This window comes from Amphiura filiformis, chromosome 9 (assembly GCF_039555335.1).
Source record: "Amphiura filiformis chromosome 9, Afil_fr2py, whole genome shotgun sequence".
NCBI classification, from domain to species: domain Eukaryota; kingdom Metazoa; phylum Echinodermata; class Ophiuroidea; order Amphilepidida; family Amphiuridae; genus Amphiura; species Amphiura filiformis.
The window spans coordinates 25282603-25296140 of NC_092636.1; the positions used below are offsets into that span (position 1 = coordinate 25282603).

General features: G+C 39.6%; 1 protein-coding gene across 1 annotated transcript; it reads left to right on the forward strand.

Annotated features, from left to right (window-relative positions):
• The first annotated feature begins 2353 nt into the window (after window positions 1–2353).
• LOC140160022 (F-box and leucine-rich repeat protein 13-like) lies at window positions 2354–12914 on the forward strand. The gene is given in 7 exon segments (XM_072183290.1): window positions 2354–2436; window positions 6948–8480; window positions 8483–8927; window positions 9611–9782; window positions 10486–10733; window positions 11395–11509; window positions 12699–12914. Coding segments are annotated over 6 exon segments (1581 nt in total). The 5' UTR covers window positions 2354–2436; window positions 6948–8095.
• Window positions 12915–13538: the final 624 nt, after the last annotated feature.

The window sequence follows — 13538 nt, forward strand, 5'->3', positions numbered from 1 at the left end:
AATGAAAGTGATGCAGGCCTAGGCTTTTCTTAACATAGGCCATACCGGTATGCCAACCTATAGGCCTATACCCTAATTTATTTTTTAGCTGTGAGTGTTGTGTGTCCGACTTTTTTGGTCGGGGGGGGGGGCAAAATATTTTGGGGCACAGACGAAAACAAATTACAGTTGCATCATACAATACATAGAGACAAAAGGCTTTATTGGGACGATGTGCGCGCGTAGCATTATTTTCGCCCATTATCAGGATGGAAAGGGCTTAATCTTTGCAATATGCGCGCGTAGCGCGGAAAAAATTGTGTATTTCGGGCTGAATTTCGGTAGAAAAGGGCTCATTGCCCCTCTCTTTTCCTTTGCCCTCCTGATTTTTCCTTTTATTTTTTGTCAGAGGGGCACTTTTTTCTTTCATTTTTTGTCAGGATGACGAAGGCCTACTTATTTATTCATTACTGCACCATGGCGTGGCATGTACGAACGGGCGTTGTATTTCCAAATACCATTGACATAATGAATAATGCATTTTATGACGTCATAATTTTTCTATGGGTTACATGTACGCGATTTACGAAGTCAGTGGCCAATATAGAACTCTGTGGTGTCACTGATCTCCACAGATCACTGAGATCAGTGAGCTGTGCAATTGAGCCTGGCCTGGTAGACTGATTTGCATTCCCTTTTTAAACAATTCAAAACAATTCACATATCAATTTGTAAGACCAGTGCTCTTTTAGCAAAGTCCTGAGCAAAGTCATAGTTCATTGAATTTACAACCGTATGACAAAGCAGGCGAAAATAGTAACTTCTTCTTCTTCTTCTGGTTAAAGTCATAGGTCTAATGTACGATCTTATAATATGAATTTGGTTAATTTTTTTCAAACCTGATTTTTTTTGCATATTTGTAATGTTTACACATGTCACAACTTGCACCTAAAAGGAATCAGCCAAATGTGTTGTGTTTGTAGGTAAACAGAGCAAAGTTTGACATAAAGTCATAATTCAAGAAATTATGACTTTATGTCCGCCCATAGAACTGCGTGTTAAACGGCCAAAATAACAAGCAGTGTTTCTTTCACGTTATTTCAGCTCAAAATGGACAGTGACCATTCCCGATCATTATTACTAGTATTATTTCAACATTTTGAGTATATAATGACAAATTTAAAATTTGAAGGAAATCGTACATTAAGCCTTTAAGTCGGTAATTAAGGTGCACAATGTGCATATCACACTAACTTGTTGCAATTAAACAGAAATGTGATCTTTTCATTTAGGCCTAATGACATAAAATTTGAAAACTGTTGTAAGGAACACTTGAGGTACTAGGTTATGACTTTTAAAACCTACATTTTGGTCAAAAATTGTGTTGGGATAGGTCGTTTTCAACAGATTTACCACATTATCCTAGGCCTATATAGCTTTCGTTCGATATAACAAAATCTGATTGGATGAAGGGAACACTTCGAGGGTTGACAAACAGAAGGCCTTAACTCACTTTTGGCCATGTTGAGATTTTGGTACCAAAATAATCTGTAATACCCACAGATTCTTAAAATCATAAGCCTTAACTCAATTCAACTTCCTATTGCATCTATAGCACAATAATACTTGGTCACATCTCAATGCAAAAATATTGTTTTACTCATTTTTCTCAAAAAGGCACTTTTTGAGTTAAGGCCTTCTGTTTGTCAACCCTCGACTTGAGGTTTCGATAAAAACCATGCAATCACATGTGCCTATTTTCCACCGAGATCTCACACAGCTCTTAAATTCGGATGTTCAGTGTAGGCCTACTCAACCATGTTGTATTGACTGCGAGCTGTATAATTATAGAGGCTAGACACGCAGTGCTTGGAATATCTGTGTGCTGATTGTGCTCGGGTGTATCGATGTGTAAACTTTATAGCCCTACTAGTAGGGCCTTTTGACTGTGGTGATCCAAATAAAACCTGGATATATATCCAGAGAACTGCTAAGCCCTGTGACTGCTATTCCCCCTTTTTTCGGGTGGAGCGGCCCGTGGGGTTTAGCGGTTCTCGGTTATTAGTGTGTTTAAAAGGCCTATAGTAGGGCTAGTGGAAACTGTCCGTAGATGCATTTATTATGTTTATAAGAGAATTGCTTTTGTAGTCAAACCTTGTATCATTCCAACTGTCCATGCATAAAACACAACACAAGTGACTGCCCAGAGAAAAGGAGCTTTTTCTGCATATCGGGGCGATGCCACTGTGTGACTGCCTATCAGAAGCGTTAATGACGTAATGTAATTAAAATGCATAACCTTATAGAGCTACGCCTTTATAGGGGGAATATAACAACTCGCGTGTATTCTCGTGTTCATGTGGCATGCAGTGCAGAAGCACAGAGGGACAGAACTGGCGATTGAAAGTATGCTACATGTATTTCATCTCTGTTTGACGCTTTAAAAAGGTGTCTCAGGTAATAATCCAAAATATATTGAAAATAATTGTTTAAGTTTTGAACTGTTACCGGTTGTCAATGTTTTACGTTCCAAAGTGAGCATGGATGCGTACCAAATTTTAATGTGAATGAGTTTATCCATCGTGATCCAGACATAGACCGTATTACTAATTTCGAGGAGCATAACAAACACCAAATTGGTGTCATATGACCTTTGACATGCATGCATTCTTTTGTCGAGAGTTGACATGGTCTTTCAATTTGTGCCGAGTGTCCTTGTCAGACTTGACTATGCTTTAGTGGTCATGAAAGGATTCAATAGACATGAGATAACCTCTGCCCCACTAATCCCCCTAGGTATACATGTATAACTGTATACCACTGTTCTCCGGAACGGCGGTATACTAGAGCATGGCAATCATTCTTCGGCGAATGTTGTCAGTTTTCACTCATTGTTCACAATGTGACATGCACAACAAATACAGCCCCGAAATGGTCTACTTTTTAGCAAGCCTTAACTCCGAAACAGTTTAGTCAAAGTTAAAAATGCGATCCCCAACCCTTTGCTTACCTTTGGACGAATTTGCTGTAATCTCTGCTAGCTCCGTGTTGAAAAATGTCCGGTACCGGTACTTGCCCGGTACAAACATAGATATGGCCACACCGCTTACACCCATCGAATGTGTGTCATCAGCCCTCAGATCGGCCCTCGGTGACTGTAGGAACCCATGGATTCGATGCATGTACACACCGCTTCAGTCCTGGCAATGAATATTTCTTGCGTAAATCCAATGGTTCCAACGTGGGCATCACGATGATAGTCTCCTACACAACCAGATTGTGTCGGCCTGACGATCGTCGATCCTAATCGCTAAAGTGAGGACAGCGTGAGCTCTTACCTGCGTAAAAGTCTGTTCGACAAAGGCCATTTTGAATAAGGATGATTGACAGCCCCGTATATTGGGCGGAGCCATTATGCCCATATTAGGTGCATATATTACGGCGGACAGGTTGCGCTGTCCACTGACCCTGACTGGTCGTCACATAGACAGGCCGTGACCTGGGTACATGTACAAAGCAGGGGATGCGACTGCGAGCCGCCATTTTGACACGTGGTATCTACTCTTCAGAAAAATTACTTTTGTTGACGTTTTATATCAAACAATTTTCGATAACGGATTTCTACTAGGATTTCAATTTTTTATTAATGAAGGTACATGTAGTTTTGAGGAATAACACGGGATGTTTTGAGTTTTATTACAACTGGTGGTGTAGGAAGGTGAGTGAATTCGTGAATGAGGCCGAGGAATGAGGTTTTGTTGTTTCAATAGTAGGATAGTAGGATACGAAACGTAGGCTAAAAATGTCTAACTACGTCATTCATTCGCCATGTTGACATGAAAAAATTAGCTGCTGAGAGGTCAGTCTCGTTGAATTAGTTACCTAAATTCCTTTCAGGATATTCTGATTTCACTTATTTATAATGTGTACGAATGTGCTCCATACAAGCTCAAAAGTATGAATGCAAGGTGTTACTGCTGACAATAGAAACATTGTTGCAAAGTCATTAAAAACAGGTATGTGCTACAAGCGTTCTTTCCCGAAGCGAGATACAGGCCAGTAACGCAGTCTGCTAATCCCCAGCTATTGTCCGAAATTGCTCCTCGGAAAATATATTATAACAACTCAGTCCTCAAATGATAGTCATATAACGACCAAAAGATAAATGACTGACTATCATTGAGGACTGAGTTCCGCAGTCTAATCGTGATCGTGTTTTTGGGTTGTTTTTTAATGTACTGGACCGCACGAAATTGAAAGTTTAAAGTTGGGTTTAAATGTGCTTATTTTGTACACACATTGCATCAGCTGATATACTGCCCAACCACATTTATTAGAACCAAATGCAGTACTACCGATTAAATTTTAAAAGCCCGTTTTTGGGGATGATTTTGGTGAATCTTGCATGACAAGAAACTGTTTTTATACTTAGTTGTACTTCTTACTACTTGGTCTTGGTACTTGGTGGTTGTCCTCTCTAATACTCCGCAAGGAAGTCTGACGAAGAGGCCCTGGATGAGTGGCGCTAAATCTTGCTTCTAAATTGGTTGTGGTTGGGGCGCTAATAACTTCCTGCGATAATTTATTCCACTTTCTCACTGTTCTTGGCAAAAATGACTGTCATTTTGTCGTTGGTGAGACCGGAAGGAAGTTTGCAACGCGACTCAAAGAACATCAAAAAGAAACTACGAGGGTGCAACAGACAAAACAAAGCTACACGCGTCAAACTCGTAAACAGTCAGAAACTGAACAATCAAAATCGGCTATTGCAGACCATGCAGTTCAACAGAACCACATAATAGATTGGGACAAATCAAAATCCTTAGCAAGGAGTGTAATGCAAATATAAGGCGCATCAAGGAATCAATCTGGATTCAGAGAAGAGGACCCAACGCGTCATGAATAGGGACGACGGGGCACACTATCTAAGTCACGTATATGATCCTCTACTGAGTGACAGTTCTACACCCTCTGTGGTCAGGAATCGTCCAACCGGAAGAAGTGATCAACAATCAATATTCTGATGATGCTTTTCGACCATGAAAAGCGTAAACCGTCAAACTAGTGAGTAAATTTGGTTTTGTTTAGAAGAAATTATATATTTATTTATCTTCAAACCTGATGAATCTATTCAGTCACAATACATATTTACATAGAAATTTCAATTTTTTTCAAGAACAGGTCGGTCAAGGAAACCTACATAAATATGTTTTCTATACTTCACTTGACCCAAATATATGATTTTTTATGGTGATGAGACACTCACACATGGAATTTTTAGAGGGATTTTGATAGCAGTTCCATTAAAATAAGCTGCTATCATGATAGTATCATCATGAGACTAAGATCTAGAAACACCCCCGTAAATGCTGTTTTGGGGAATTTTGCTAGCAGAATCTTTTTGATGAAAGTCGATCTTTGAAAAGATGTAACTTTGCCACGGAAAGTGCTATGACAAAAAGGTTTTCAGTTTTGGCTTTCTTTACTCAAGGGCTTTAATTTGATTCATAAAATGATGCAGTTTGATGGCAAATTTAAATTCACCTGGCATACCTACTGTAAAGTTCTTGAACATATTGTGCATAGCCATGTGATGAAACATCTGCAAACCCATGATATTCTTGTCGACAAACAACATGGTTTTAGGGCAAAGAGGCTAGAGGTCAACTGAGTCACAACTTATACTAACAATTGATGACATAGCTAATTCGCTATAGACATGAATGACAAGAAACATGTGGATGTGGCGGTTTTGGACTCTACAAAGGCTTAATTGATAAAGTTACACTAGGTGATTGGTCTACAAACTTCAGCACTATGGGATAAGAAATTCCCTCTGCGATTGGGTTGGAAACTTCCTAAGCAACAGAGTACAAAGTGTAGTCGTAGAAGGGGAAACGTCTACGCCAGCAAAGGTTCTGTCAGGAGTACCTCAAGGGACAGTACTGGGGCCATTATTATTTTTGGTCTACATCAATGACATACCCGACAAACTTCAATCGAAATGCCAGCTTTTTGTAGGCGACTGTCTGGTTTATAAAAGTGGATAAAAGTATCTCAACACCTACTGACAAAAACATTCTTGGGCAAGACATGCAGCAGCTAGAGTCCTGGCAAAATAAGTGGCTCATGCAGTTTAATCCTAAGAAGTGCAGCACAGTGACTTTTGGCACAAGAAATCCACCAAACTAAAGAATGAGTATTTCTTCTGTAATGATTACTAATGAACTGCTGAAATCAGAGGAGAGTACAACATACCTCGGTGTTGAGCTCAGTAACACCCTGAACTGGAACAATCAGACCCAGGCAGCTACAAAGAAGGCCCAAAAAGTTTTGGGTATGGTTAGGAGGAATTTATGGCATTGCCCTGAGAAAGTAAAAGTCACAGCTTACATCTCATTTGTGCGACCACATAATATGCTGCAGGAGCTTGGTGCCCATATGGGAAGAAAAACATAACATCCTAGGAAAGAATCCAAAGACAGGCTGCTGGTTTTTGTAAAAAAGAATATTCAAGGGATAAGGGAACAGTCACAAAACTCCTAAAAAAAGCGCCTTTTTTTGAATTTTACTAAAAAAATTATCACACATTGGTGACAAGTTAGATATGTATATTATAGGGGCAAGAACTACAACTACTGTACTGAAAATTCAGCAACTCAAAGCAAGTAGTTATTGATTTATTGATCAAATATTGGTTTTCCCTCTGTGCTGAAATAAAATTTCCAGTGCAGTAGTTGTAGTCCTTGCCCCTATAAACATATCCCAATGTGCTATAATTTTGGAGAAAACTGCAAAAATAGACACAAACTTGGGTAGGGGTGTAGTACCCCCTTAAGCGCTGAATACGGTACTTGGTAGAAATGGTACAAACATTGAATAAAATTGACTGAAATTCTTTTTTTGCCATATATCTATACATACCGGTATGTCTAAATTGTAATTCTTCTTCTTCTTTTCCTTTCCAGGAAATGACACATTGCTATGGCTGGTAATGAGAAAACAAGGGGTGCTGTCTTCAGGAACAACAAAGAGTTGAAATTTACATCGGATGAAATTGAGCATACCAACTACGACAGCACAGACAATAAGTTCTCTCAATCTAAATTAGGTCGAACTGGCTTGAAGTTGTCAGATTTGTGCATTGATTTGTGCATCCCGATGAGGCAAGCAGTCAATCAGTATATAACTCATCTAACAGGTTCAACTCCTATGGCCCAGCAGATAAAGGTGACTCCTTGAAAGGACATGTAGCATCGGCAGAAACCAAAGTGTTAGTAAGTCATTATACTAGTAATGGGTACGATGTGTACCAGACGAATCTTTCAAGTCCAGCTGATTCTGATGCCCCTGCAGAATCTATAAATCGACAGTGGTGGTGCCCAGTTGCAGATGGATCTTTCCAATGATGCCCGTAAATGGTTGAAGCAACCGAGTGTCGATGAGGAAGAAGACGCACTGTCGAAATTAGTGCAAGCCAAACAGCGTGCCTGTTCTTTGAAATGGGCATCGCCGGTTAGCGATGGACCAAGTGAAGGCTCAATACAGGCTTCATCGCAATTGCTTGAAGAGCACGTCGTCCTTTTAAATCTAGAAGATGATGGTGCATCTGATATATCGGTGGTGACACCGGATGCGTGGCCACACTTAGCGGAGAGTAGTACGGATTTCTTACGGTTAAATACTGGTAATGTAGAAAGACAAGAAGCCATGGATGAGTCGTATCTTAAATCTATCATGCCTTATTCCCCTGGTGCTGCTATTGAAAGGCTATCACCTATATTTGATGAATCTAGAAGTGATAATCAGATGTATGACTCCTCTCCAGAACAAGTCGTTCCCATTGAAAATAGCATTAAGATGAGCAGTTATGATCAGCAAAATATGTATAGTGCTGAAAAGAGTTCTGATAGCACCTCGCAAGACTTGCATGTTTATGGCGATACTAATTCATGTGCTTATTATATGGAACCCATTTCTTCATCTCAATCAGTGCCTGATCTAAGTGTGTGCAGTGCTGCAGATGAAAGATTTCTGGCGAGAACCGAATCAAAGCGTGCGATGAATCCTATTACGAACTGTGTTTTTGACGAGTGGCGTCGAATCGGACAGTCAAATGAGTAACGGTATAGATGGGTGCGATGTGGAGAGCGATACAAAATGTGCTCAGGATTTGCAAAGTATGGGTGGTAGAGAAGTTCCTGTGAAGCCACCACGGCATGTGGAGCACTATGCCACAGGTGGTGATGACGACGTACTAAGATGGCAATCATTGCCGTCGTCCGAAAACTGCCTGTTGAAACCAGATCAAAGTGATTTTGTAGGATCCTGTCTTTCCCTCCCTGGTAGCAATAGCGATACAGATGAGCCTTGTGAAACTTTTTCATTACTCGAGCAACTTCCTGAGGAGCTCATCTTTAAAATTTTATTTTACCTCTCAATACAAGAACTCTGCACCAGTGTGGCACCACTTTCTCAGAAATGGAAACACTACGCATACGATCAATACTCTGGCAGATCATAGATCTGTCGCATCATAGATATCGCAACATGGGTTCGGTGCATCTGTGCAGACTGTTGCGACGAGCTAAGTTGCTCAAGTCTCTGAACATTCGCGGGCGGTACGTCTTTAACCTAACGGAAGTGAAAATTCTTGGATATCACTGCTCCATGCTGCAAGAACTCAATTTGGGTTTCTGCGAGAACTTGAAAGAGCATTTAATTCAGACAATCGTAGACCATTGCAAAGCGTTAACTACGGTGAATGTGGAAGGCTCGGACAGTGTGGACAATCAGATTGCGTACTACTTCACTTGCCTACCGGAGCTGAGAGTGCTGAATCTATCGCACTGTACCAAAGTGACAGATGAAAGCATCATGAATATAGCTGTGATGTGTGAGAAATTAGAAGCTCTCAATATAGATGGAATACCATGGATAACAGACACGTAAGTCAGTGCTTAATTAGGGATGCAATCGTGTTTCACTATTTAACAATGATGCATCCTCATTGTCTGCGATGTTTACTTCTCAAGGGCAGCTGCTGCCCGATCTAGCAATGGTGAAACATGATTGATCTGATTCCCTTTCAACAGCGAATACAAGTAAAAGATCATCGAATTCAAGCAGTTGCTCATACCAACATCATCATTATCATATAATTTAGTTCACTTAAATAATATATCACAGTTAATCTTAAATCTGTGCTGTTGAGGAAATGTCTCTGCTATAAACTAGACCTATATAACCCATCAGGTGTCTTATGAATATGTGATTCAATGACACAATTCCTTGAATGCCTGCGCGTAGCGACTATGTCAAATATCTTTGAACTACCGTTGCACCAGCACTCTGTAGTTATTATGTTTAGTTTATAGTCATCTAAATCAGTATGGGGTTATCACATTAATATAATGGGCTATTCCATTTGAAATCCTTACACCCCTGTGGAAGACTTGCCTTAATATCCCACACAAAGGGTGTAGATTTCAAATGGAGTCACCCATTCAAGTAACCCCATTTAAAATTCACACTCCTGTGTGGGAGATTTACATCATGTCTTCCATCTGGGGTGTATGGATATCAACTGGAATAGCCCAATGTCTCACTTCTGTATTTTCCGTTGTTGCAGGGCTATCAGATGTCTAGCATCAGAGAGGCAAGATTCCTTGGAAGCAGTCTTCCTTGATGGAGCAGAATTAACAGATGATTCCATTCAGAACATCACAACTTGCAAGAAGTTGCACACTATCAGCATCTCATTCTGTGAAGAATTTACTGATAAATCACTCCGCTTTTTGCGGGTAAGTTTTGCTGCTTTTACTTCTTGGCTCTTACTGAAGGGGCCAGGTGTACATGTACCTTATCCTTTTAGAATGGAGTATTCTTTGCGTAATTGTAATTAAATTATTTTCTTAATAAGGGTGTGCAATATCGCACCTTACGATGATATCGCGATGCAAATTTATGCTTTCAGTGATGTGCCTCTATGTATAGTAATTTCTGTATTCCTCAAATTATCTCGCAGTAATGCATTACGTGGGACCTATAATTTGATATATGACCCAGGAAGTGACAAATTCAACATGGCGACTTACATGCATACTACTGTATGTATATTCATAAATCCTTACGAAACACACTACATGATAAAATTTCATCTGGGAAGAAGGTGGTTGAGATGTCAATTGTATTTCCCATACAATGGAAAACACCCTGTTATATAATCTGAACATTTTGCAGACATATTTTGACAACTTTCTGAATTGTTTTTTTCAAAATATTTCAATCGAAATCAATTCACTACAGCCAAACATATTTTGAAACAGATTTGTTTTCAAAAACTGTAGATTAAAATTGATCCACTTACCCCCAAAACACACAATCTGGTTGGTTAAGCCTGTAGAAGCAGTTTTTATCATTGCCTTAGTTAAGTTAGAAGCTTAAGTAACAAAACAAGCTACTTTTAGAGACTTGATCCAATCTTTGGTTTGTTTCAATTTTCAGAAACTGACATCACCCAAGCACCTACGTTTAAAGAGAGGAGTAGAGTTCACAGAGCCGGCCTTGGCTGATTTGTGTCTGGCCGATACCATGGCCTCCCTCACATACCTCAACTTGACAGAGTGTTCCGAGTTAAGCGACAGATGCGTGGAGAACATAGGAAGGGTGTGCAAGAGTCTACAGCACTTGGCATTGTGTTGGTGTTGGGATGTGTCGGACGTAGGGCTGGAGTGCATTGTGGACAACTGCGGGTAGGTTTTCAATGACTGAAGCCGAGGAGGAGTGGGAAGCCTATCCCACAATTTGGGAACATTCATGTTGTAACACACTTCCTGCTTCAGGAAAATTGCACATGATGCTCACTACATTTTGTGAAATGTTATGTCCAGTGTTGTCAAGAATTTTATTTTTCTGGACCGATTTTTTAATATTTTTATCTTGGGTTTTTCTACTGGAAGTCAGTTTGACCAAAATTACCCTGTCATTGCGTATCCTTTAACAACTCGTAGCGTAGGCCGCATGGGAATGCGATACTATACGCTCTGCTGATCATGTGTGGGTGCTTACAGGCGCAGTTAGCACATGCTTATTGTATTGTGAGAAGGTTTTTGCCAATCTAGATTGTTAACCCTAACACAGACCATGCTTTTTTGCTATCGGAAGACGAGGAACGAAAAAGGATAGAAGATGAAGAAAGTCACTTGGTACTCGGGAATTAACCCTGGGACCCCTCAAGTGCCAAGCATGAGGTCACCAACCTCCAGCCATGGGCGTTGCGACTCTGAGTGTTTATATGACTTGGGGGTGATTGAGTGGTATGCATGCATGCAGTGGTTTTCCTTGTGGAAAGATTTTGTAAGATTTTTGGGTGTTAGGGTTATAGTCTGATTTTGTGGTTTTGTTTTCTTACAGGTTTCTGGAAGTATTAGATCTACTGGGTCTCAACAAGATCAAAGGAAGATGCCTAAACAGAATACCAGAAGCACTACCATTCCTCAAGTTTCTAGATCTCAGACAGTGCCATTTAGTAAGGAATCAATCTGATATCGCCTTCTCTGCCTCTTTCTCTCTCACACATGCTCTTTCTCTCCTTTATCCCTCCCTCTCTCTTACTATATCCTCTCCACCATCCCTCCCTTTCTCTTGCTATCTCCTTTCTCTCTCTCTCTCCTTTGGGGAAATAATTCTTCCACATAACTAAAAGGGAATGACGTTTTGGTATGGGGCTAACTGGAAATGCAACATATTGAAGCATATTGTCCATGTTTGGAACAGTGTATTGTCGCACTCACAACAGCCATCAATCATGTTATAGCGCCTTGTATGTCATAATTTGTACCAATGAAATTGCATAAAGATTCTCAAATAGTTAACAAACTAACATATATTCATAACCTCATGAATAAACATGATGTATTAATCCAATTGCAGATAATAAATATGCAGACACAAAATAATGATGTCTTGTGGCTTAGTCAAGCATGAACGTTTTCAGTGTTTTAGCCAATTTCAGCATTTTTTTGTTATTATTTTCAGTGTTTTTCAGCCCATTTTTGAATCAAATTCGTAGAAAATGGTAACAAAACATGGTTTTCAGTGTTTTTTTCCAAGACCAGTTTTCATGCCTACATAGCACAGAAGTACACTCTACAATGACCCTGTTGGGTGACATCCTATAGGTTCAAACACTCCACAAGGGTATTGGTCACCATTTGGTTATACAATGTACCATACCCTTTACTCGACAAGTGTGCGCACCAATCGACCTCGGACTTGCATTGAAAATATATAGTGATGAGCTAATCTAAAGGAATTGCATTAATTTATCTAATCTGTGTCTATATCATTTCAATTATTCTTAGTTTGATAATTAAGTTTTTACATTTTTATTCTGCGCTCTCAATTTTCAGATAGTTTCTTGAGCTGTCTATTTGCTTTGTTTGTAACTTTTGACTAAATGCACACAAAGCATATCTTTTTGAGTAGCTCTTTTTAAAAAGTTTTTTATGTCTGATAATCCAAGAAGTTAGAAGCGATTGCAATTGATGCAATTCAAATATATAGCATCATCTAGAAAAACACAATTTATTTATTTATTTATTTATTTCTTATTTAACCTGGGGTGACGAATCAATGCACTGGCACTGTTCTAAAATGCATGTCATTGTCTAACACTGTGATTTGCTTTTTCTTGTTGTGTTTTCTGTCATTTCCAGATTCAAGACTCCATGTTGGTGACTCTAGTGACTGTTAAGAGGGACCTGAGTATACTGAATTACTACGGGGAAGAAGTTTTGGTTGGTGCCTTTACCATGGAGGAAAGGACACAGATGGCGATAGAAACAGCGAGAGCAGATGTGGGAGTCATTTTGATTGGCGATAGAAACAAGCGAGCAGATGTTAATGTAGGGAGTCATTTTGATTGGCGATAGAGCAAGCGAGAGCAGATGTTAACGTAGGGAGTCATTTTCATTTTCAGTATTGAGTAGTCACAGAAAACCAAGCATTCTGCATTACAGTACTACAGGAGAGGAGTAATAAGGTTGGTTTCAATAGAATTGCAAACATTACAACCTCTGAAGGCACAGTTCTGTAACTCCAATATACCGCTACACTCATAGAATGACCTTTTGGATGTGTTGGGAACAGAAACTCATGCTACATAATATGAGGTCAAATTTTGAGCTATGCTTTATAATGGCTGGTTATAGAACTGTGTCATTGTAATGAGGCTATGGCTCATAGTGTTTTTACATACCAGAGAAGAGATGGCACCAGATGCAGATGAGCCGAGTGAAAACATCGCAAGTCTCTTTGCATCCTCACACCGAGCCACTGATCATACAATGTACGAGAAGATAAGGTTGGTTCATTTTGTAGAAAAGAAATGCGACATGATCAAACTAGACCAAAGGAGGCATTTTGAAAATTTAGTTATTAGAATCATCAACTCGCACAAGCATGCTATTGGTGGAATAGTCACATCTCATTATATACAGGGTTGAAATGTTACACATTTGATAAAAACATTTTTTATTTTATTATTCATTGCTCGC